Source organism: Trachemys scripta, chromosome 2 (assembly GCF_013100865.1).
Source record: "Trachemys scripta elegans isolate TJP31775 chromosome 2, CAS_Tse_1.0, whole genome shotgun sequence".
Classification (NCBI taxonomy): Eukaryota; Metazoa; Chordata; order Testudines; family Emydidae; genus Trachemys; species Trachemys scripta.
Window position 1 is genome coordinate 105,180,788 of NC_048299.1, and position 25,470 is coordinate 105,206,257.

Genomic DNA, 25,470 nt, shown 5'->3' on the forward strand with positions numbered 1-25,470 from the left:
ATAGATTCTGCTAGGTGCCCAGGTCGCTGATGTAGCAGTTTAGTACTCCAAATTGTAGTATCAAAGGGAAGCTATAGCGGAAAAGTCCAAGAGTAGACCCTTGCAACCCGATGGGACCCCACTCAGAGTGTTGAGGTTGTGCTGGATGTAATTTGTGTAGTATACATTTGGGCTTGGTCCAAGTAGCTGACTTTGAATGGGAGATACAGGGAGGTGCATACAGGGAGGGGAAGTAGTGGAGGTTCCAGGAGTGACTGGGGGGTGGGGGGGACAGGGAGGAAGATGTGGCAGCGGAGAAGCTGGGGGAGACCCAGGGAAGCAGGGTGTGACCACTTGGAGAGCCCATCCTGTCCCCGGTTCCCCTCATCGTTGCCTTGCTTCTGCTCCCTGTGGGCAGCTCTGCTGTCCAGGCGGCCCTGCTATCCAGCTCCCAACATCACCAAGTTCTGATTTCACACTGGGCTCCTGGTGGCTTTGGGCCTTGTGCTTCTCTGTCTGGTTGCAGTTGCAGCGTCTCTGGCTCGCTGACCCGCTACCAAGTGCTCTCCTACCAGGGCCTGGCACCAGCACTTGCTGACTTGGAGTACGCTCTTCAGCCAAGGAGGGAACACCTGGCCCATGCTGGCTCCCCGTGCAGGGCACTGGCACTCAGGAGTGACGGGGACTAGTCCCCTGGCCACAGAATTATTGTGGCGGCTGAGAATGGGACCCAGAGTGACTGGAGCAGCCACTGCCATGCCCCGGATTAGGCTGGGGAATAGGAAGCAGGGTGAACAGGGCTCAGGTGCCAGGGGAGGCAAGGTGGCCCCTTTCTCTCTCTCTGGTTGAAGAGCGTCCGAGCTGGCAGGTGGTGGCGTTTCATGGAAGGAGCCAGGGATGCTATAGCTGGGACCAGAAGGGATCATGGGGACTGGAGCCTTTGGGAGCCCAAGTGGAGCTGGGAGATATTGGGAGCTGGGTAGCAGGGCAGCCCAGATGACTGAGCAGGGAGCAGGAGCCAGGCACAGGTGTTGGGGGAGGCAGGGATGGGATGGGCTCTGCAATGAGTCACCTGTGATCCCTGGGCCTCCCGCAACTCCCTTTCTGCCCCTGTCTTCCTCTCAGCTTCCTCTCAGCTTCCCCCTTGCTCTCCTCTGCTCCCTCCTGAGGCCTCCTTTTGCCCCCCAGGATGCACCTCAGCCCCCATTTTACCACCTCTGCTGGCCTTGGGGCACCATTCACCCCAGTTCCTACTTCCCAGTCCAGTCCTGGGTGCTGATCCACCCCTTACAGGTCCCACTCCCCACCCCCATCCCTGCAAGTGTAATGCATAGGTACAGAAACATATCAGGCCCCACAATATTTCCACTGCGGGGTGCTGTCTCCCCCTTCCCCCTCCCCAGCAAGTTCTGCCATCCCTTACCCTATTGTTTGCAATTTTAAGCCAGAGAGTCCTTCCTTCTTTGTTTTTCCCCCGAGTCAGGAATGAAAGCAACATGACACTCTCGGGTGTAGTTTGGGTTCGTATTGGCTGTGGTCTAGTCGGGTTCAGGTCAGGTTTTAAAATTGGGCCCAAGCAGACCTCTAACAGATAGTGCCTCCTCTCCCTTAAAAAATAATCCCTGCCATCTAGTGGTAATAGCTGACGAAACTACTGAGTGTGATCACTGCAAGATGAATGTCTTTATTAAAACCTTGACTTTCCCAACCTCCATGAGCTCTTTCTTTTATTTAGGAACTAAAAGCAATTTTGCAAATCATTACCATATAAGCATCAGAAATGCACTATTAACATTTAGGGAGTTTGGGACCTCTGACTGTGTCTATTGCTCTTAATTTATCTTATTTAATTTTATTGGTATCGTGGTTCCTGAATATATGAGATCCCTTTCTGTGCTCGGTCTGTGGAGGATACGAGTCAGTTACAGCCTTTGGTCGTGAGTCCTGGCATATTAATTCAATGTGTAGCAAGCTCACTCTTTTAGCTCTGGAGGGTCCATGGTTCAATCCCTGCTGTGTCAGCCAAGATCCAGCTCTCACATGCGCTCTCAAGGATTTTCTTTTAAGTGAAGATATCCCTTAATCCTACTAGCCAACGTTGCCTGGTATGTATCCTCAACTACACTGCGTTATTTCAAAGAAGATCATTTGGCTGGCTACTAAGACACCATACAAAAGTTGACTTCTTGTCTCCTGTTAACAGTTGGTGTTTATATATGAAGTATTTTATATGATAGCAAACCAGTGGCCTGCTAGGACTTTAAATCTGTCAGCATGGCCCTCTTAGAAGTTAGTGGTAGCAGCGGGGATACAATTTGGATGCTTCTGCTCCAGAATTATAGGCACCTATCACTTCAGTTAAAAGAGACTCTTCTCAGCTGTTGGCATAGGAATTATGACACACCCATTCGTACACATTTCTGAGTCTGTCTAGTAGAGGGGTAGCAATACACGTCATAGTAGCGAGTTCATTACAATCCATGTGACCTGGGTGTTTTGTTAGATAGCTTTTGCTATCTTGTTTCTTAATTATCTTCAGTATTCTTATGAAAGCACTGTAAAAAAAATATGCACTTCATTCCTGGTTTACCACACAAAGGGAGATTACTGCAATTGATTATTCTTGACTTTCAAATCCTGCTGTCAGTTTAATGTTTGCACTGTCTCTGTTCATATATGAAGCTTATGGGATAAGCATCAAAACATGCTGTTAATTCACATGTGGAATTCACATTCCTTTTGACATATATAGGAGTTCTACCATGCCTTGAGGGCTATATATAGCCCTAAATGTTTACCTTGTAGATAAATTTCTGTGTATCTTGAAGAAAATAACATAGTACCACAAGGAAAAGAAAAGCGTGCCTTATACAGAGTTCTCTGCTTAGGGTGAATTACACCCTTACTTCATGCAGAAACCAACCCATGGCATTTTCTAATGGAGCATAACTCTTAAAGATACAAGTATTTCACTTACCTTCTGGATTATGGGTCTGTAAATGTTTCTGATTTTTCATGGTTCCTCGATGGAGCCAAGACTTGAGGAAAAGATCCATGAATTGCCAAGGCATGTAAAAATTAGTCTGAATAAACTAGCAGTTGGAATTGTGGGTGAATAGGTTACATGTGGGTGAATAGGTTACATGTGTTTAAATACACAAGTTCATCTTAATATGTGAAGAGAACTGTGAACATTAATTGGTCTTTTTTCTCCAGTTTGCTACACGTGGCTGGTGCAACATGCTGACTCACATCTAATATGTATTGTTACTCCCCTCTAAGTGGACTCAGATCTGCTCAAGTGTTTGATTATGTTGCCCTGTGGTAACTGGAGGCTGCTGCTTATAAGCCTTAATACTACTAGAAGCTATTGGTGAGCCTCCTTTAGCTCACGTGGTGTGTTTTCGGAAGTGAAGTTACAGACTTCTTTCTCATGTGAACAACTGACAGAAACATTGTCTATTCTTGAGCCATGGATTTTTTTTTCACCACATCTGTGAAAAGAGAAAACAAAAGAACAAGAGTAAATAGTTCAACTTTATTCTTCTCAGAGAACTACAAAAACTGCATGCACCAGTGGAGGCAACCACTATTGTAGTATCATAACAATACATGATTATTATTTACCCTAGGCTGCAGCAGTAATTGCTCTTGTGTAAGGAAGGGCCCACAGATGACATTGTTTAAAATGTTGATATTTATGTACAAAGTTGCCAGCACTACAAGAAATGGTGCCTCTCTTAATTAGGATGATGCTGCATTGCCTCATTTGGAGGGACTCTGGGATGCCAGTGACTTATATGAATGGAGGGAAATTAGTTATAACAAATGCCAGATGGAGGTATATTTCACAGAGAAATAGTTTTGTGCTATATAGTATGTGAAGTCAACAAACAAGGTCTTAAAAAAATCCCTATTATTCTTTAAGCTTTCCTGACAGACTCTTTATCAAGCCAAGAAATGTCATGTGATTATACATGCCAGTACATTTTTAAGATAGAATAATTAAAGATTGCAGTTTATGGTTTTAAATGAAATCCCTTCCTCCAGTGTTTTTGTCAGAAATCCATAAACTCTACAAGGAAGAGGAATGATTGTAACAGCTGTAATAGTTGGGTCAGTTCTACACGTTCTGCCTTCAAAGCCAAAGGCAGTTTGGGATGACCAAAATGCTTTATGAGGCTTATAAACAGCTGCTGAAGTTTTATTTTCTGACTGGATGAGACTGTTGGGACTAGAAGGTGTTTATTCACATTAACCCTCAAGTCTTCTCAAATTAAGTTTCTTAGAGTTAAGCGGAAAATGGAAAGTCTCTGAGCAAAAATGTAAGAAATCCTCAAATGCCTATTTTTTCTGTGTCCTTCCCAGAAAGAGGAAAAGAAAATGTGGCTGTTGGATTTTGTACGGTATTTAGTGCAGTACAGAAATATGCAAAGGGAAGTGTGTGTGTGTATGTGGGGGAAATTTATTTGTCAGTTGCACACACTTGGCTGATGGAGCATCATCTTGCCATACAGGAACATCCACAGTCTGCAGTCAATTTATCCTTGATCCCGTGAGCCTCTGAGTGCCTCTTTAAAGCTATTGAGCATCCTTCATACCCATTCTTTGCAGGACTAGGCTCCTATGCTCCATGTGATAGCTTGTGGGAGAGGCTAAGAGCATCCTGGAAGGTCACCAAAATAAGTTGGTTTCTCTTGTTAATTGCCCTCACAATACGTTAATTCAATACACCTAAAATTAATGACTTTTTCCACTTTTCATTATTTTTTCTATGACTATGCATTTTTTATATATAAGAGAGCGAGAGATTGAAATATATATTAAGTGAGAAAAACATTGTTTTGAATTATGTTCAGAACAAACTGTCCAGCTATTTCTGGTATTACGTATCCTCACATACATTGCAATTGCAGAAAGGTATTCCCATTACAAAACTGAGAACACAGGAAAGGAACGTCTGGGGATTCAATGGCTCAAGGACTGATAATGGGGATGTGGATACTTTTACTTCTAAGTCACTAGTTCAAATGTAGATAAATTAGTAGTGAGCTAAACTTACTACCACTTGATAGTAGTCTGTATAAAATGAGGGATCTGAGTGATATGTCCTCAATCTACTTCCCATTAGATTTTCCAAATCATAAAGCTGGCACTAGTTAGCATGATCGTTGGCCATCACAAAACAGTGGTCAAAGACTGCATAGGTATGAGGTCTGAAGTCCCCTCTTGTTCCTTAAAAGTGATCCTTCCAGGACAGGATTGAAGCTCATTATTGGGGCAGTGTGGGGAAGCTTGCAGTGCAGCTGCTGTGAATTCTTCATTGCTGTCAGTACAGTACCTTTCACAGGCTCTAAATTTAACTTAAAAGGGAAAGAAAGCTAAATAGACACAATTACACTTGAAAAATCCTCATAGTCTCATTTTGTACTGACCTTTCCTAAAGTTCCTCTGGCAAATTTCACTCAGGCCATGAATAATTAACTTGTTTTATTTGTGCTGTTTGATGGACAGGTGTTATCTATGAAAAAAAGGTTGGCTAGTCTGAGAGGAATATACTGCGTAGTAAATGGACACTGTGACCATTCCTCACCAGCTCCCCTCTAACTCCATGCCATTTTGGCAGTCTTGTTAATGGTGGGATTTTTTGTTGTTCCTTATTTCAGAAAAACTCTACAACTCCAGTGGACGGGAGCTGAGACGGGCCCTTTTCTCTTTGAAACAAATATTTCAGGTAAGTGAATACCTTACCGATGAATCTCCATGCTATTCAACACTAAATTGTTTTTCCTTCTTTGCATAAGGGAATAATTGAAAAGTAACCCACATTGATGCTATGACCTGGTGGTTAGGGCACAGATGTGGGAGACTCAAGTTCACGTCCCTGCTTCAATGAATATTTAATTATTTATACAAAATGGGACAGTTCCAATAGAAAAGGTTTAGAAAGACCCATCCCAAAAAAGCCAATAGTCTCATAATTAGAGCACTCACCTGGGAGGGGAGACCTGCATTTCAAATCCCTGGTCTAAGCAGGCACTTGTACGTGGGTTTTCCACATCCGAAGGGAGAGCCCCAACCGCTGGACTATTGGTTATTCTGTGGTGGATGGGTTGCTCTTTTCTTCTGGTTTTGACCGTACATTTCATCCTGGACCTGCAAAACCTTTCCCAGCTAAAATTTTGTTGACCCTGGTTTCCACAAAAAGGTTTTGTTTTGATGAATTGCAAAACTGTTTAGCTGGAAAATTCCCAGCCAGCTCTAATCATAATACATATGCCCGGGCAACCTTACTTCTGGCATTTCCTAACTGTTGAGTGCTTTAATTTTCAAGCCTACTAATTTTCTTTTAAGTCAGTTTTATTGGGTGTAATTAAGCATAGAAAGAGAAGATAAGGGTTTTGTTTGTTTGTTTGTTTGTTCTTTTAAGGACACATAAATTAAGCTAGATCATTGGAGTTCCACTAAGGATGGAGTTAGCTTGTTGACTGAGCCGGTCTTATGGTATGAAATAATCAGTTTCCATAGAGAACTGGATTTTCCTTCTTGCTTATATCTCTGTTCTAAAGAGGAAGTTGGGAACTGCCAATATCCATGCACCTGCTGCCAATTGATTTATGGACTGTCAGTGAATGATGATGATTTTGGGAGAATCTTCATCTCCTGCATTCCAGGATGGAAATTATAATAAAACAATTGCATGTCACTGGGAGATGTGAGTGAAGAAGTACAGTTTGTAGTGGAGAGGATCCATATCACATATGAATTCTTGAAGTTGTGTGCTACCAAAATGGAAAATGAGGGAGAAAACACCATGAGGGAAATGATTGGGGTTTTACCAATTAATTGTTGTGAAGATTAACTACAGTACTTCTGTATTACCTGTGTCATTATTTCCATTAGTTACAAGTATTGTGAAGATACTGTCCACGGGTGCCTTTAGAATATTTTGAAAAGAACCGTCAAGGAGAAAATACAAGACTTTTGTAGACAGCAAAATTATGTTCTTTGACTTTTCTTGAAAGATGAGACATGTCTGCATTGAAATTTTAATTTATAAGCATTGAAGAAAAGTGTGTGAGTTAAGGTAATTGTGTACAAAAATATATGTCCAAAATGGTGCCAGGAGACTTGAATTTCTAGAATCAGTGCCAGGAAAGTATTGTAGTATTATAAGTCTTTTGATCTACAATTGTGCTAAGATTAAGAAGAAGTTATAGTCTTCAGCATAAATCAGCTATCTGATGGTGTTCTATATGTTGGTTTTAGTAATAAAGCACCTCCAGGGCTACATTTATTTTTTCTTTGAATGATTAGAATTTACTTCAAAAGTTGTGTCTTCAGGCTAATCCCATTCTTTATATTTTCATGTAGTGCTCATTTTGTAATCATTTTCAAAAAGCTGTGGAGATTTCATCATCTCTGAGAAAAGTGCCAGAACATCTCATAACACCATCTTTTTGTAATCATGTCATCAGAGATCAGTTAATTTGGCAAAAGAGTTTGTGCCCATTTTTTTCCATTAAAAGAGTTTGAAGGTAGCATGCATCTCTTATTTGCATTAAGGGGATGAGCCCAGGTTTTATAAGTCATTCAAGCAGCACATAAATATGAAATCAAAATAACCAATGCTTTTGGTTAGCAAAGTGAAGGAAGGCTTGGCAAATACTAAGCCATTGTTTTGAATCATAAAACAAAACAAAAAGATTCATGTGACATGTACAGAGCAGGAATCTCTGTTTAGTTTCTGATGATGGCTGAATTCATTAAAAGGGTAAAGGGGGAGTTTTCTTTTTAAAGTCAAATACCATTGCTATTTCTTAATTATCTATTTTAAAATGTTAATATTTCCAATCAGCATTTTCTGTGGGGTAAATTGTGATACTGTCATTTTGATTTGCTATATATTGTGATTGTATCTACATAGACAATCAGGTCAAGTATGTTCGTCTAAGTGTCTTAACCATTCAGTAACTGCAGGAAGGGTATTATGACAAGTCCATGAGGGAACCAAGCACCCCTTGCCTATGGTCACAGCGAGCAGGTATGTGGCCTACATCTTCTACTTCTGGCCACGGTGGCAAACAGGGGAGCCATGAAGACCCCACTTGTCATAGATACAGAGTTGGGGGGCTCCTGGGCCATGGCCCGACCACTTCTTGGCTGGGCCATACTTGAATGTCACTGCAACTCTGTGCCCCAGGTTGCAGCATTACTCACTGAAATTTGGAGGAGCAAACATAGGACCTCATGTGCCAATGCGGTAAGAAGGCTGCTGTGGGTGGGGCCTGAGAGGGGAAGAGGCGGTCAGGTGTATGTAGAGAGAAATCCAAATCTATGTCCCCCCACTTTAAATAGTGCTCCACAACCTTTGGTTAGAGTCATTAGCAGCACATCTGATCATTCCACATCTGAAGTGATTGAGCTTTACCCAGAGATTGCATGGAAAGTTAAAACGAGAAGGGTGGACTGTTGGTTCTGCATTGGCTACGTTTGAAGCTTATTCTTGCCACCTGGTAAGTCACCTTGAGATGATATTGAGGTTCCTTAGGGGAATTGTCCAAATGAGGCAACTTGAGCTGAGACAGTGGCTCAGTGTATTAAACACATCTTTAAACAGGATAGATGTGGCATGTCTTCCACCTTAAGGAGCAGATTCTGCAAGGCAACTTGTTGCCTGAGGTCAGGAGAGGCAATGGACAGGACTGGTAGCCAGGCCAGGTTGGTTGTTCTCATATTATCTGTTGTTATATGCATAGTTTCGGTCAGCTGAGTGTCTACTAGTCCTGTGTGAAAAGAGCTGACCCACCCTGGGAAGCAATACTTGTCTACAGAATAACACAAGGCAAACGCAGAGTTTCATAAGCCTTGCCTATGCTTAAAAAGTAGGTTGACCTAATTACGTTCCTCAGGGTTGTGAAAAATTTCACACCCTGAGCCCCATAGTTAGGCTGATTTAGCCCCTGGTGTAAACATGACTAGGTCAACAGAAGAATTATTCCGTCGACCTAGCTACTACCTTTCAGAGTGATGGGTTAACTACATAGAAAAACCCCTTCTGTCGATCTAGGAAGCTTCTACCCTACAGCAGCACAGCTGTAGCACCTTAGCTGTCACTGTAATGGCTGTAGTGTAGACATGCCTTTAGTTTCTGTGTATTGTCTTCCTAGGTACAAACAGCTAAATTGCTGATTCTTGTCTTTATTTGCAGCGAGGCCTTGATAAGGTGTGCCTTTCAAGTGATTCTGATTTACTGTCTCCTTACTCCACAAATACTCCTGTTGATTTCAATAGGAATACTTTTGCAGTAAGAAAGGTAGTATTCAGCATGAGGGAGGGTATCAGAATCTTGCCCTAAATTAACAGAAAATAAGCATGGCACATAATAAGACGATGAACAGGAGTTCCACTTTTTAAATCATAATTTGAAATAGAGGAAAAATAGGTGCATTAAAAAAAAACTTAATATTTTATCAGTTTTAGAGGCAAAATAAATGAATAATGTATATTAGTATTTCTATTTTACACAGTATTAAAGGATTTTATTTAATAGAGCCTCTAGTACTACAGCACATAATAAAATGGAAAAAGTTATGCTCAGAGGAATAATAACCATGCTTGAGAAGGTACATACTAAAAATGGTGATCAGACCATAGTTTAAAATTATGCTAATTGTAGTCTTTCAATATATCAATGAGTCTTACAAAAAATACATTCCTACAAGAGAGAGAAGAAGAAAACAACAACAGAAGCATCCTCCATTTGTGAAAATGAAATATCACTCTCTAGAGAGAACTTTAAGAGATGCTGATCAACTAGTGCATTAGGTTTTGTGGAAAGCAAGCATTGATAGAGTATAGTGGTGGAATATTATGTCAGTTTTTGTTTTAGCAAAAATAATCTTTTGCATAAAGAACTTTTTCCATTAAAATGCCATTGTTCAAATCTGGGAGGTGTTGATTAATCTATACTTTTATTTGATGAATATTGGGCAATATATAATACATAGATATAAAATCTGTGCATATATTTTCGCCTTTTGTCACAAATTCATTAATCATATAACAATGGAGCTTTGTTTAAAATGTTAAAAGGAGTAGATATTTCAGACTCCTGAAAACATTAACTAGAAGGTGTTCAGAAGCACACAGTTTTATCAGTAAGTGAAATCAAATGTCACACACTTCAGCCTCTAAGGAGTCATCAATCACTCTTAGAAGAGTAGAAGGAGTGTACTCTGTTTGCCTCATTGATCTGAGGAAGGAGAGTACTCCTTCTGCTCTTCTAAGAATGATTGATGACTCCTTAGGGAGTGAAGTGTGTGACATTTAATTTAGGAGCCTCTGTCCTGGCATGCAAAGCCCTAGGAGAACAGTCTTCTAAACTCAGATTGCCAGATCTCCCCTCCAAGAGCTAAAACTCTTGCAAGGACTCCTGATTAGCCATGGGGACCTTTCTTCCCATCCTGACTTCCCAATCTCATAGGCCAGAGTTTGATTCATCTTCACCCAACTTTGAAAAAGATAGGTCTCAAAAATCACCCGTGAAATACAGGTTGTATCACCCTAAGTGTTAGCAAAGTTCCTTTCACAAAACCACATCCAAAGCCAAAGCCTTACTCAGGCCTAGACAATGTTATTGTCTATGGATTAAAAAACATCCATAAGATAATACACTGAAATTTTAAACCATTGAGGTCTTTCTTGTAAGCAGGTACAAAAACATCAGGGGTAGGACAACAGTCCTAGAAACCACAACTTTTTGTGTCTGAGATATTCATGTCTATTTGAATTGAAATACTGTAGCACAGGATAACTAATTTTGTATGTTTCCTACCTCATTTATCTTGCATTACTTTGAAATTTAATGTGAAATTGTTGTTTGATCGACTGTACAAGCCCATGAATGGGCACTCCTTATTAATCAGCTGCATTGTAGGTTTATTCCGCATGCTTCTTGAGTGAAATATTTGCTAGCAGCTGTCATCTCCAAAATGAAGTGGAAAGAGTCACGATATAAAGCCACTCTTCCATTTTCATTCAAGACTTGAGGGATGAAATCCTGGTACCACTGAAGTCAATGGCAAAACACCCATTTTCTTCAGTGGGGGTGAAAATTTTACCTGAGGAATGAAGTGTTGGTCTTCAGTGTACATGGACTAGAGTGAGAAATAGGGACAGTTTAACAGCACCTTTTGGTTCACTTCACTTCACAGTGGTGTAGCTGTAACACTTGTCTGTTTCAGACAAAAGGTGTATGAGAAACCACCCAGGAGCTTTTGGTCTGAATGCTGTTTTGGGTAGGTATGTGTGAGTATGTGAGAGAATACATAGAGACTGAGGCCAGGTCTACACTATAAACATACGTTGGTATAAACTACATCACTCAAAGGTATGAAAAATCCACACACCCCTGAGCGATGCTATTATACCTACCTAAGCCATAGTGTACACAGTGCTATGTCGACGGGAGGGGTTCTCCCATAGCTCTCACAGGGGTGGATTCATTATGCTAACAAGAGAAGCTCTCCCGTCGGCATAGTAGTGTCTTCACGGAAGCATTATAGAGGCACAGCTGCGCTCCTGTTTTAAGTGTAGGCCTGTCCTGAGGTCACAGACAAGAACAGAGAGGCAAAGGAAAAAAGGCAAGAAAAAAGCCAAGCAGGAGCCTGTAAGCACACTGTGACCCTGAAACAAGCTCGAGAGACTGCCTTTGGTTCTGGTGTTGGCTAAAGGAACTTAGGGGGCTGGTAAATTAAGAAATTGCTTCTTTTTGTTCTTGGCTCCAATGTATTCGGAGACACGGGACTTCGTACATTCCTTGTAAATAAACAGGATTGCATCAAAGAAATTCCTGACTACAATCAGTTTCTTCTCTCAACTGAAAAACCCACAGAGCCCCAAACTTTGATTATCTGTTTGGGTCAAAAAGGGGCAACAGTATTTATCTGTGATGGAAATATGGTATTTTTCCCCCTTTCCCTTTAACTGCAAATGCCAGAAGTGAGGTATGGAGGAAAAAAATTCCCAAACATTCCTGTTTTCTTGAAATGCTTTGGACAACTGAAAGTTGCCGAGGCAATAAAATATCTAAAGCAATAAAATCATCTATAATTTTTCCACTTCCACCAAATGTAATTGAACCAGTACTGGAGCTTCTTCTGTGAAGATAGGCCTTCTTTCATTGAGCCATTTTAAATCGTACCTTATGGTTGATTTTCCATATTCTGGGCTATGTAAACTGGCCATGAATAAATTTAGGCTGGAAATTAGAAGATGGTTTCTAACCATTATAGGAATGAGGTTCTGGAACAGATTTCCATTAGGAGTAGTGGGAGCAAACAACCTAACTAGTTTTAAAGTGGAGATTGATAGGTTTATGAACAGAACTATGAGACTGGGTGGCCTGCAACAGTAGGGGATTGGACTCAATGACCCAGGAGCTCCTTTCCAGTCCTCTGTCCCCATGTTCTTCTGAAAGAAGGGCTGGATGAGCTTAGTGCTTCACATAGCATATTAGGTAGAGATAGAAAAGATCAACTAGATAACTGAGTCCATCCTTCTGCAATGTCAAGATATTCCCTTCTTTTATGTCTCTCTTAAACCTAGATTGCTAAATCGCTGTTATTGCAAATATTTGCAGCTGTATAAGGCATATTACTGAACATTCAATTGCTGTCACCTCTCCATTGCTGCATCACTAGCAGATAATTATTGTTTTTTGTAAAGTATTTACGTCTAAGTCCCCACTCCAAGTGAAGGATTGTTCTCTACAGAATACTTTCTATTTTCTCTAGTTTTGTTTAAATGTCTCAAGCAATGGCATACATAAGAATTCATACACAACATCAAATTAGGAGGAAGTCTGATATGCAATACCTGTAGTAGCATCACACTAAGGATTTGTTTAGAATAGGTGAAGTAGTTGAGGTTAGGTTGGGGTTAGCTAACACATTTTAGCTACCTTTGACCTAAGGTTGACCCTATTCCTAGTGCAGGCTCAGGTTAATACTTGTACCTCAATCTACCTGGTTGAAGCTCATTCCAGCACATTTCTTGACCAGATAAACTGAGGTACAAGATGTTAACATGTCTGTACTAAGGAAAAGGTCAAGATAACCCTAACATAGTCTAAACTACTTTTCCTAGTCTCGTCAACCTTTGAGAGTTCACTTACTAGATTATTAAATTTAAAATCCCTGTAAACATTTAGTGTGCTCTTTTTCTAAAGGTTTGATCCAACTGCAATGAAGTCAATGGGAATTGTGTCATTGACTTCAATAGGACTTGCATTCGGGCCTAAATTTCCAGCTGTGGCACCATCCTCAGCAAACAAGAGCACTGGGTTTTTGAAAAAATAAAGAAGAGAAGATTTTCATTTGTGGGAATCATGCTTGTTTAGCAAATTCATATATATTTAAAATCTTAACAATTTTGCATGTCTTACAGAAGGCATATATATTCTCCTTAAATAGGGCAGGACAATTTCTTTTACTTGGCAGAGCTGTTATTTTACTCTAAATTAAACCTGAAGATATACCGGTTATATTGTGTGTACCCTGTGTATAGGATGACTGACCTTGCTTCTTTTCTTCCTCTGTCTGCTGTCCTCTAAGCAATCACTGCAATATTAATGAGGAAAGATATGAGTCTTGTCTACAATTTACCATCCTATAGACTTTTCTCTGTAATATTGGGTGGATATAGGGACATATACATGAGTGATGTTTGGTGATTTTAGCAGTTTGAATGTCTGGCAGATCCTTGTGCCTCCTTTCCAGAGACCACTCAGAGAATACTTTCATGGAGGAATGTCTTTTCTTCTTTGAGTGATTTCTCAAGTGTATTCCACAATAGGTGTGCGTGCTCGCCACGTGAACCTGTGCCGGAAGTTTTTCCCCTAGCAGTACCCTTAGGGGAGCGACCTAGTGACCCATGGAGTGGTGCCTCCATGGAACGGTATAAGGGGCGCTGTGCGCTCCCCTCACCCTCAGTTCCTTCTTGTCGCCAGTGAAGGTGCTTCAGAACTGCTCTGCTCCAGCTTTGCTGTAACTCGTCCCCAAAACTGCTTATTCGTTCAGTGTATGGTACCTGTAGTTACTTAATTGTTTAGTTAGTTTAGTTTAGCTAGAGTCCCCGGGCCATGGCATGTCTCATGCCCCGGGTTTTAAATCGTGCAACACTTGTAGGTGATCTATGCCAGTGAGTGATCCGCACGCGGACTGTTTATGCTGTTTGGGGGAAACCCATCTCAGCGATCGCTGCAAGATTTGCAAGTTGTTTAAACCTCGGACCAACAGAGAAAGGGACATCAGGCTCTGGGCTATTCCGATGGAGTCGGCACTGACCCTGGCTCTGGCACGCCGTTCCGAGTCGGCACCGGGCACCACAGTATCGGTGCGTGGCAACCCTTCGGCACCATCGACTAGTCAGCAGCACTCTCCATCTAGCCAAGAAGGCTAGGAAAAGGCCGCCTTCGCCGCAGCACCAGAGTAAACCTGGGACAGAGGCTAGACGCATGTCGGGCAGTTCTCGATCTCCACCGGCCTCTAGGCCTCTGACTCAAGTCGTGCGGAGTAGCCCGGCCCATTCAGAGTAGGCCTCCCCGGATGTCCGAATGCCCTCCACGCTGGAGGCCCTGCAAGCTGCCCAGGATGTTATGTCCATGCCAGTACCAGGAACACCACTGATGTTGACCCCACGCTCCAGAGGTAAGCCACCTCTGGGCTCGCCGCAGTCACCCCTGGCTCAGTACCGGTCTCAGTTGAGGGAACATTCCCGATGCAGTTTGCCACCCAGCATCCGTTTGGGGCAAAGTCCATGTGAATCACCCTGGACTCCCACCAGGCTGTCTGGTTGGGTTCCGTCTGGCTGAGACTTTTGGCACCGCTCTGCCTCGGAGGGGTTATCACAGCCAGTCATGGAAGAAAAATTTATTCATCCTTGAGCTTCGAGTTGCGGGTGGCGAACCACCAGGCTCTCCTTGGCTGGTATGAGTTCAATCTGTGGGGCTCCCTGCCCAAGGTCAAGGACTCCCTCCAGGAGCGCGACAGAAAGGAGTACAAAGCGCTGGTGGAGGAGGGCACAGCGGCTGCCAGGGCATCCTGCAGGCAGCTTCGGATGCAGCGGACACGGCCGCGCGGTCCATGGCCTCCACAGTGTCCATGAGAAGGGCGTCATGGCTCCTGGTCTCTGGGCTGTCCAGCGAGGCGCAGACCTCCCTGCAGGACCTCCCATTTGATGGCAAAGCTCTGTTTGCGGAACAAACAGATACAAAGCTGCATGGCCTGAAAGATTCCTGCACGCCTCTCCAGACTCTGGGTCTCTATGTTCCGGTTCCGGATAAACCTAAGTTCAAGCCACAGCAGACCACCCACTCAAAATACAAGACCGCTTATAAGAAGCCGCAGGACTATAAGAGGTTCCCACAGAGGCAGTCTCAGCCTGCCCCCAAACCTGGGTCCTCCAAGGGCAAGCAGGCAGGGAAAAGGCAGTTTAGATGGGACGCCCAGGGGCGCCCTGCCAGTTCTCATCAGGGATCCACCCTCAATAAAGCTTCCCTTCTCCAATCGGTTGTGTGCTTTCCTCCCGGAGTGGTCGCAGCTGACCTCGGACCACCATCTCCCGGGGCTATAACCTCCAGTTTACTTCCTCCCCACCCATCCACCTCCCGCCCCGTCCCTCCTGGGGGACCCCTCACACGAGGCTCTGCTTGAGCAGGAGGTGGGGCGGCTCCTGGGCTTAGGAGCAGTGGAAGCGGTTCCGGGGGAGTTCAAAGGCAAGGAGTACTACTCCTGCTATTTCCTTATCCCGAAGGCCAAAGGGGGGCTCAGGCCCATCTTGGACCTGAGAGGCCTAAACCAGTACATGGTGAAGCTCAAGTTCCGCATGGTCTCCCTGGCCTCCATCATCCCCTCCCTGGATCCCGGGGACTGGTACGCCCTCGATCTGCAGGACACGTACTTCCGCATTCATATATTCGAGGGGCCTAAACGCAGTGGTGAGCTGGAGCCGGTTCGCAGCAGTTCACAAGAACTGGTTGCTAAAATTAGACGCCGGTGGAGAACCGGCTGTTAAAGGCCCGCGGGATCGTCCTGTCCCCCACCTGAGCTCCCAGAAGTCCCAGTTGGGACCTCCCTGGCCCCTCTCCCGCTTCCCCCCCTCCCTCAGAGCCGCAGTGTGCCGAGCTGCCGGCAGCTCAGCTCCCCAGACCTGCTGCTTTGAGCAGCCGCCGGCAAGCTAAGGGGGGGGGGGGCTGCGAGCTCCTGGGCCACCCGGGGGGGGGGAAGGGGGCAAGTGGGGCAATATGTCCCGCGCCCTGCAGGGGCCCCCATGAGAATCTGAGGCTCCCCCCCGGCCCTGCCTCCGCCTTCCCCCTACCCAACCCCCTCCATTCCCCGTCTCTTGACCACCCCCCAGAACCTCTGCCTTATCCAACCCCCTCCCCCCCGCTCCCTGTCCCCAGGACTCCCTGCCCCTTATCCAACCCCCTGTCCCCGGCCTCTAACCATGCCACTTACCCCGCTCAGAGCCACGTGGTAAGGCCAGGGCAGGGCTGCGAGCTGCGGCCGACCGGCAGGAGCTCAGGCCCACTGGAGCCACCACGCCACTGTAGCGCTGTCCAGGGCTGCTCCTGGATGCCGGCGCTGAGGCTCTGGGAGAGGAGGGAGGTGGGGGTAAGCAGCATGGTAAGAGGCCGGGTGGTTGGATAAGGGGCAGGGAGTCACAGGGACAGGGAGCGGAGGGTGTGGTGGGGGGGGCAGAGGCTCGGGGGGACGGGGAACGGGGGGGGAGGGGGCTTGGGTAGGCGTGGGAGTTCCGGGGGTCTGTTGGGGTGGTGGTGGATGTCAGGGGACAGGGAGCAAGGCGAGTTGCGTAGGAGGTGGGGTCCTGGGGGGCAGTTAGGGTGGGGGGGTCTCGGGAAGGAGTGGTCAGGGGACAAGGAGCGGGGGGGGTTGATGGGTTGCAGGTTCTGAGGGGGGCAGTCGGGGGCAGGACATGGGTGGAGGTCAGATGGGGAGGGAATAGACTGTTTTGGGAGGTGGGTGGGGCTTGTACTCACCGGGCAGTTCCCTACCAGGTCTGCGGTGGCACTTCGGCGGCGGGTCCTTCTCTCGCTCCGGCACTGAAGGACCTGCCGCCGCTGTGCCACCGAAGATCCGGTAGGGAATCGGTTCCTAAGATTTTGGCAGCTCATCACTGCGCAGACGCTTCCTCCATTTCACGGTGGGACAGGAACACTACCAATTTACGGTCCTCCCATTTGGCCTGTCCACTGCCCCCAAGGTATTCACGAAACGTATGTTGGTGGTGGTGGCCTCCCACCTCAGGCACCGCGGGGTCCAAATCTTACCCTATCTAGACGACTGGTTGGTCAAGGACAGCTCCCAGTCGCAGGTGCGGGACCACATGGCGCTCCCTCTATCCATATGCACCACTTTGGGCCCTAAACAACACCAAGTCCACGTTAGTCCCGGTACAACGCATAGAGTTCATTGGGGCGGTTGTGGACGCCTCGTCGGCCAGAGCCTCTCTCCCACCGGACAGGTTTGAGACCCTGAAGGGGCTCATCGACACGGTCACAGGGTTTCCGTGGACAACAGCCAGAGCATGCCTCCAGCTCTTGGGTCATATGTCGGCGTGCACGTTTGTGGTCCGTCACGCCAGACTCAGGATGAGTCCTCTCCGGCCCCAGTGGCCGCCCCATCCAGCTTATTCTGGACTACCTCCTTCAGCTTAGAGCCCAGGGCCTGGCACCCTCGTCAGTCAGGGTGCACCTGGTGGCCATATCGGCTTTCCATCCACCGGCGCAGGGCCACACGGTATTCTCCCATGCTATGACTGGCCGATTCCTTAAGGAGTTGGAGCATCTCTTCCCGTATGTTAGGCCCCCAGTCCCACAGTGGGACTAAACCTGGTGTTGCCCGTCTCACAGGGACCCTGTTTGAGCCGCTAGCCACGTGCTCCTGGTCACACCTCTTGTGGAAGGTGGCCTTCCTGGTTGCGATCACATTGGCTAGGCGGGTCTTGGAACGCAGAGCCCTGACCTCCGAGCCCCCATACATGGTGTTTCATAAAGATAAGGTCCAGCTCCGCCCACACCCTTCATTCTTCCCGAAGGTGGTCTCCGCCTATCACATGGGTCAGGACATTTTTCTGCTGGTCCTCTGTCCCAAGCCCCATACTTTGGGGGGGGATATGCAAATTAGCAAGAATTGTATTTTGTTCCACATTTTGTCAGCATCTGACACCAACAACTTTTACATTTTTGCTTTGATGATATTTCTGTGATGCAGTTTGAAATGTAGTCCCTGAAACAGGCTTCTGTTCACGTGCTGTCCTGGGGTGGGAAACCAGATATGGGGGATTAATGGATGTAAATAAAATGTTTTACTTTTCAGCAAATTTTGATGCCCTCTCATTCATGCCAAGATGGAAATACATAACCAGCAATAGTTTGGTGTATATTTGAAACGTCTTCAACTTGGCAAGAAATGATCTGGTCTTTTAATACATTAATGTCAGACTGTTCTACTAGCTGGCAACAGAAATACTCTGGAGATGCTTATAAGACTGGAAAAGAAATTTGCTGGCGTTTGCTGTTTGATAACTAGCCAGTTGACTCATTGCAATGTTGTGCTAGGATATTGATACTTTAAGGGTAAGTTTTCTGCATAATCCACAAGGAGCTAGGAGTGCAACTCCCATTATAAGTTGCTTACCTGCTCTAAAAATGTACCCATTGACCTGTAGTGGTTGTTGGGAATGTCTTAGATATAAACGCATACTAAGACAAAATGCTGTTCTGGGTTGTATTTTTCAACAGTCTTTTTCCACTGGTAGTGAGGTGGCCTGTAGGGGAAGTGAAATATGTCACAAGTCAACATTTGTTTAGTATTTTCTTTTCTTTTGAGAGACCATCCTGGACATTTTTGTCCTTCAAACTTCCACAAGATGTGAGTGTAGAATGTTACTTTATTAATGGCTCACATAGATTTACTTATAAAAGAAGGAAAAAGCTAAATAAAGCAGGTCAAACCACTGTCTTTGTTTATAACTTATACTTGACCTGAGAGATATATAAGGTATAGAAATAAAGTAGATGTTTTCCTTAAGATTCTAAACATTTTATGATACTTGAAGTAGGAAAGATCTCACTATTTGTTAAATTTATATTCCAGCAATTCCTAAAGGCACTGGTCAGGCTAAGGGCCCCATTGTGCTAAGTGCTCTAGGAACTGTATGAACACACAAGAATAGGTGGTCCCTGCCAGGAAAAAACAGTCTAACTAGACAGAAAAAACAAAGAATAGGGAAGAGAGATGGAATGTAAAAAGCAAGTTGTCAGGGTGATGATTGGTGTTTATCATGTTTGTCAAGGCTGCTTCCCCACTTTGAACTTTAGGGTACAAATGTAGGGGCCTGCATGAAAACTTCTAAGCTTAACTACCAGCTTAGATCTGGTCCGCTGCCACCATCCCAAAGCTAATTCCCTTCCCTGGGTAGCCTTGAGAGACCTTCACCAATTCCCTGGTGAATACAGATCCAAACCCCTTGGATCTTAAAACAAGGAGAAATTAACCATCCCCCCTCCTTCCTCCCACCAACTCCTGGTGGATCAAGATCCAACCCCCTTGGATCTAAAAACAAGGAAAAATCAATCAGGTTCTTAAAAAGAAGTCTTTTAATTAAAGAAAAAGGTAAAAATCCTCTCTGTAAAATCAGGATGGAAAAATAACTTTACAGGGTAATCAAACTTAAAGAGCTCAGAGGACCCCCCTCTAGCCTTAGGTTCAAAGTACAGCAAACAGAGACAAACACTCTAGCAAAAGGTACATTTACAAGTTGAGAAAACAAAGATAAACTAACATGCCTTGCCTGGCTGTTTACTTACAAGTTTGAAATATGAGAGACTTGTTCAGAAAGATTTGGAGAACCTGGATTGATGTCTGGCCCCTCTCAGTCCCAAGAGCGAAACACTTCCCAAACAAAGAACACAAACAAAAACCTTCCCCCCCTCCACCCCAAGATTTGAAAGTATCTTGTCCCCTTATTGGTCCTTTGGGTCAGGTGTCAGCCAGGTTACCTGAGCTTCTTAACCCTTTACAGGTAAAAGGATTTTGGAGTCTCTGGCCAGGAGGGATTTTATAGTACTGTACACCAGAGAGCTGTTACCCTTCCCTTTATAGTTATGACAATGTTATTGTCCCATTTTTACACATATGTATGTGTAATAGGTTGGAGCAAGAGGGAGGGTGGAGGAGATAAGTTGACAGGAACATGAAGCAGAAAGATTCAGGAAATGTGAGGAGGTGGTGGGGAGGGAAGACAAGACTGGGAGAGGAACGTAACGGGTAGGGGGAGTGAGGCTAGCAGGGGAGGAATTGTGATGGAAGGGAGGTGGTTGAAGCAACAGCCAGAGAGCAGGAAGAAAAGGATGCCATGAGTCAAAGCTGAAAACAGAGTCTGATTATATCACCCGTGTCTACATACCCCTCACTCCCCTACCCAATACACACATCCTGTTGCTTCCGTCGCTCTCCCCTAGCCCCTGACTGAAATGTGGGAAGTTTCTACTCCCAGAAGACGGCTCTACCTCTAGAGTCTGCTCTTCTTCACCCAGCCCAGATGGCTGGCCAAGGTGAGTATGCCACTGGAGCCCATAGCCCTGAATGCAGAAAACATCTCTGGACGGGGAACACTTCGATCTAGGGTCTAAGAGAGTTTGGAGGAAAGGAAGCTTCCTCTTCCAAGCCAGTGTCACCTTGTAACTCCTCTGCTGCCCCTACTATCCTCCATTAGGCTATGTCGTAGGTGCTGGGCCCCATGTGCTGTCTCTAATGTGTTTAGGTCTGTGGATCTAGAGAGTTGCCTTTCCCCAGCTTGCTCCCCAATTCACCCTTCCACAGTGCTGCTGAGAGAGGCACAGCACAGTTCCACCTCGTGATTGCCCCCTTCCCCCCCCAGCCTCTCTGCTTTTGCATAGCAACAGCATAGTATTGTGCTGTGTTTAAGGACCTACTGGCCTGGGGAATGTGGGACGCAGCTTTTGACTCATAGTTATGAGGCATTTTTACTACTCCATCTTTAAAGCACCCATTAGTTGACAGGTAAGGGAAGATTAAGTCTGTTTCTAAATTGGCTGCTTTTCAATTATTTATAATTTCACTTTATTATAGAATCACTGGTAGTCAGAGCTAGGTCATCTTGTTCACTTCCCTGCATGCTTGTTCTTTCCAGTATACTCTTGAGTATTTTGTCCAGATAAGATATAAACATAGAAACTGCCATAATGGATCTGACCAGTGGTCTGTCTAAGCCCACATCCTGTTTATAATAGTGATTATAATCAGATGCTTCAGAGGAAAATGCAAGAAACACAACAGTGGACAATTATAAACTAACCTGTCTGTAGGCGAAGTTCTTTCTTAGCCCTTTCTGTTAGCAATTGGCTTATGTAGTGAAGCATGAAGGTTTATATTCCTTAAATTTTCTGTCTAACACACCTGTGTATGTTCCCATTATGCGTATAAATATCTCATCCTTCTCAAATCCTTTGTAACATTTGGCCTTAATGATACCTTATGGCAATGAGTTCCATAGGTTGAGTATTTGTATATAGTTTTGATTGTCTTTTTGTTCCTGTACTATGAGAAAGGTTCAATAGAAACAACAACTCTACCTTCTCTACGCCACTCATTTCGTATGTATGCATTCTCTTATTAATTTCTTCTCTATAAGCAAGAGGTGTAAATGATTTGAGCAGTGGGGCTTCCACCATTTCCTTTGGGAAATTCTCCCACAGCCTATATGTGAATTGCTAGGGAATTACCTTCAAACTCCTAGATGTCATTACATGTAATGATATATATTGAGAGACTCGGTACTGGAGCAGTCACAGTTTAGTTCTCAATTATATACAGAAGCACACTATTTCCTGTCAATTTCCAGTTTTATCCCTCTGGAAAGTTACAATCAACCATCTCCCTCACAAAGGGCTAGGTTTGTCTGCAAAGCTCTTGGGGGTATACATTATGAGCAAATTGAGTACAGTCTCACAAAATAAATAGGGCAGCTCCATGGGAATATGTTAAGTAATGCATGTACAAACAGAAGTAGAAAACTACAGTAAAAACACTACCAGAATGTCCCCAGTATCCTCATCTAGGAGTATTTTGTCACCATTGCCATATAATGTACAGAATTGAAAATATATGAACTTAGAGATGTAGGTTCTTCAGGACTGTGTGAAAAACTCTGTTCATATCTGGTTCTGTGCTCTGTTTTTTGTTTGTGTTTTAAATGGAATTATCCACCTCAATGCAAACCAGAGGTTTAAATAATGATATAAGACAGGGTTTGAATCCTACAATCAGTGGTTTAGTTAAGAACAACAGGTCGTCCCTATATAGAATCCTATCTTTGGTGCTCCTTACATAATTTAGATTCAACCAGCAGGACAGTATGAGGCATCTCATGGAACTTTAAAACTTTCTTGATTTCCCTCTTTCTTCAAGGTGCATTTGTTATAGCTGATATGGCCCAGGAAGCAACCTAAAATATCCTGAAGCAAACAGTGATGTTTGAATTAAAGATATATAGTATTAGGCACTTCTGGATTTGTGATATAATATTTTAATTACATTAATAATGTTATAGTCCAGAAAACAGAACTGTAATTTAAAGTATGGGAAAGTGACTATAAAATATATTGTGTCAGTCCATATTTATACTCCCTCAATCACTTCCTGATCACATTGGCTCAGTGTGCATGCCAAAATGAGATTTTTTTCTAAACTAAGCTATCATTGGAAGCTCAACTTGATATATACAAAAACACAACTTATTGCTTATACAATTAAAAAACTGGACTTTGGGATTTAAGCTGGAATTTCATTCTGTGATATGTGACACAGAACTGAACACAGCATGTACTTCTGTTTCTACACTAAGGTAAGAAAATTGACAGGGATAATTTTGTCAGTAACTTCAGTGGATTTGACACACCAGGTAACGGTACATTGGGAGCAGATATGGGTAATTACAAATAATCATGCCTGTGCAGACGTGATATATTTTAAAGGAGTCTATGGGCCAGATTCCTAGCTGTGCAACTGAGAGGATGGACAAAAAGGAATTGGTTGCTGGTTTTGCACAAACTCTGGCATAGATTAAAAAAGACCATAGGCTGTTGTTACCTATGCTAGCTGCCTCTGGACCACATAGGGGCTATACACCAGCTGGGGATAGCTGGAGTGCATTGCGATCTGTCCACACTCTAACATGCCTACTACACTGGGGTCTGCGAGGAATAGTCCTGTAGGAGCCAGCTATGATGGCTCTGCAAGCACTGGGGCTGCCCAAAGCCAGAGCAGTCCTTGGAAAGGGAGACCTGGCTGCTTCTGCTCCCTTTGTACCACCAGAAATGCAAAACGGGGGCAGAGCAGGCCAAAGAATCTTGCCCTATATTATCTTTTTTAAAAGACTGGATCCTGCCATTCTGCTTCATTTGCATGCCAGTAGAGGAGTCTTAGCAGTTGTTTTGGAATACTGTGTCTCATTTTATTTCAATATGGTATTCTCACACTGAAGAATAAAAAAGGGGTAGAGGGCAAATACATTCCTTGTATTCTTTTCTTCACTGAGATAGTTTATCCTAAAAAAGCCTTAATTTACATTGTACCACTTGCTGTGCTTTTTCTTCCCCTTCCTTCACCACTCATCTCTAGCTCCCTTGAAGCTAATTTATATCACCAAATGAGAAAATCCTAATCCTCAACCCCTAATCCTCCTAAACCCAGCTCAACTTTCTGATCCTACGTTGAGTTTGCAGGGCAGGCAGTTAGAAAAAACACATCATTTTACTTTTAAGCTGATAATATTTGATTTGGAAGTATCTGAGGAATAATAAACCTGGGACCCCACAATACTGTTTTATGGAATAACTTTTCAGAGTAGATTCACACTTCAAGGATCCATGTGTTATTAGTATTAGCAACTGGTGCGACTGGTCACGGGGCTGCTCCAGCAGCGGTCAGTGCGCCTGGCTGCAGAGTTGCTCCAGCAGTGGCTGGTATGGCTGTCCCCAGGGCCTCCTGAGCAGCTGGCACCGGAGCCAGCTGCTTGGACAGCCCTGGGGTCAGCCACACGCAGAAGTCACGGAGGTCGCAGATAGTCATGGAATCCGTGACTTCCGCAATCTCCATGAGAAACATGGAACCCTAACCATAGTAAACTCAGGTTTAATTCCTAGCCCTGGTTTGCCCCTAACTAGAACAATGTGGAGTCTTTGCACTGGAGGAAAGAGAGTGGCACTTCTCTTTCAATGGAGGACACATCTGGCCAGTTCAGGTTTGTGCCACACAGAGGACTCCTGTCTTGTAAACAGTATTCAAAAGTGATTTTTTTTCATCTGTGCTTGGCAAGGAAGTTCTAAGGTTTTCTTTCAGATGTGGTCATCACGACGGCTACCCATGCCTTTATCAGTTCCAGACTGCAATGTGCTCTACGTTTGCAATTAGAAAGTTGGCTGGTACAGAATGTGCCTGCCTGCTTATTCAGTGATACCTCACAAGGGGAGGACAAGCTGACAGTACCCAGGTTCCTGGTTTAAACAAGCCAGTATCACAATGGGTGTGACCTGCAACTTTATAAAGTGGTGGGGGCAAGATGTATGGAGTGGGAATAAATATGGGGTTCCTCAGGCTTCCCAGAGGGATATGGAGATGTCTTAGAAAAAGGAAAGGCATAAAAATGAGTTGCTCTTTTAGTGGAAATCCCCGGGGGGGTGTGGTGTGTGTATATAGTAAATTGCACAGCTGTTGGCCATGTAAAACAAAAATATGTGGACATCCGAATGTGATTAGCAAGTAACTAATTCAACATCCCCAAATGCTTAGAATACAGCTGTTTTTTTTTTTTTTTTTTTTTTACATTTACTGCATTCTGTTTTTCTGGGAGATAATTTTATGAAAAATCTTCTTCTGTTAGGAGAATATGTTTGTGGCGGTGCACCCCATAAGGCATTATGGAAATATATGTTTTATGCTACATATGCCATGTAACATATCTCTGTAAAGGTTATGGTCTGCTGAATCTATTCATCCTATTTGTATGCATGTGTCATTGTTGTATTCGATGTTGTGAATATTGGCTGTGTACTTGCTTGATTTCTAAGTAGCCTTAGTAAAACATTTGGTCAGCTTCTTGAGAAAGGAATGTGCAAGTTAAGTGCCCAATCAAGAAATACTTAAAGGACAATGAATCTTGGAAGGCTCCAATCCACATAAGAAGTCTACCTGAGGACATTCAGGGTAGCATGTAAACAATGGCTGTTCCCTGTAAAGTCATGTTTGGACATTTGACTTGCCCAGGTGACTCCAAAACTCCATCTTGGAGCTGGACTTTGCATAGGAGAGAGGAGGGGGTCTCCACCCACAAGAGAAAGTCTGTTTAAGCCCATGGGAGACCCCTCCATTTTGTCTTCAGCTG

General features: G+C 44.2%; 1 protein-coding gene across 10 annotated transcripts in view; it reads left to right on the forward strand.

The window, feature by feature from the left end:
* FHOD3 (formin homology 2 domain containing 3) overlaps positions 1 to 25,470 on the forward strand; it is a 644,613-nt gene that overhangs the window by 296,910 nt on the left and 322,233 nt on the right. For all 10 annotated transcript variants that reach the window (XM_034761350.1, XM_034761355.1, XM_034761352.1 and 7 more), the window contains exon 4: positions 5,646 to 5,713. In XM_034761350.1, coding sequence (XP_034617241.1) covers positions 5,646 to 5,713 — 68 coding nt within the window. The remainder of the gene's footprint in view (positions 1 to 5,645; positions 5,714 to 25,470) is intronic.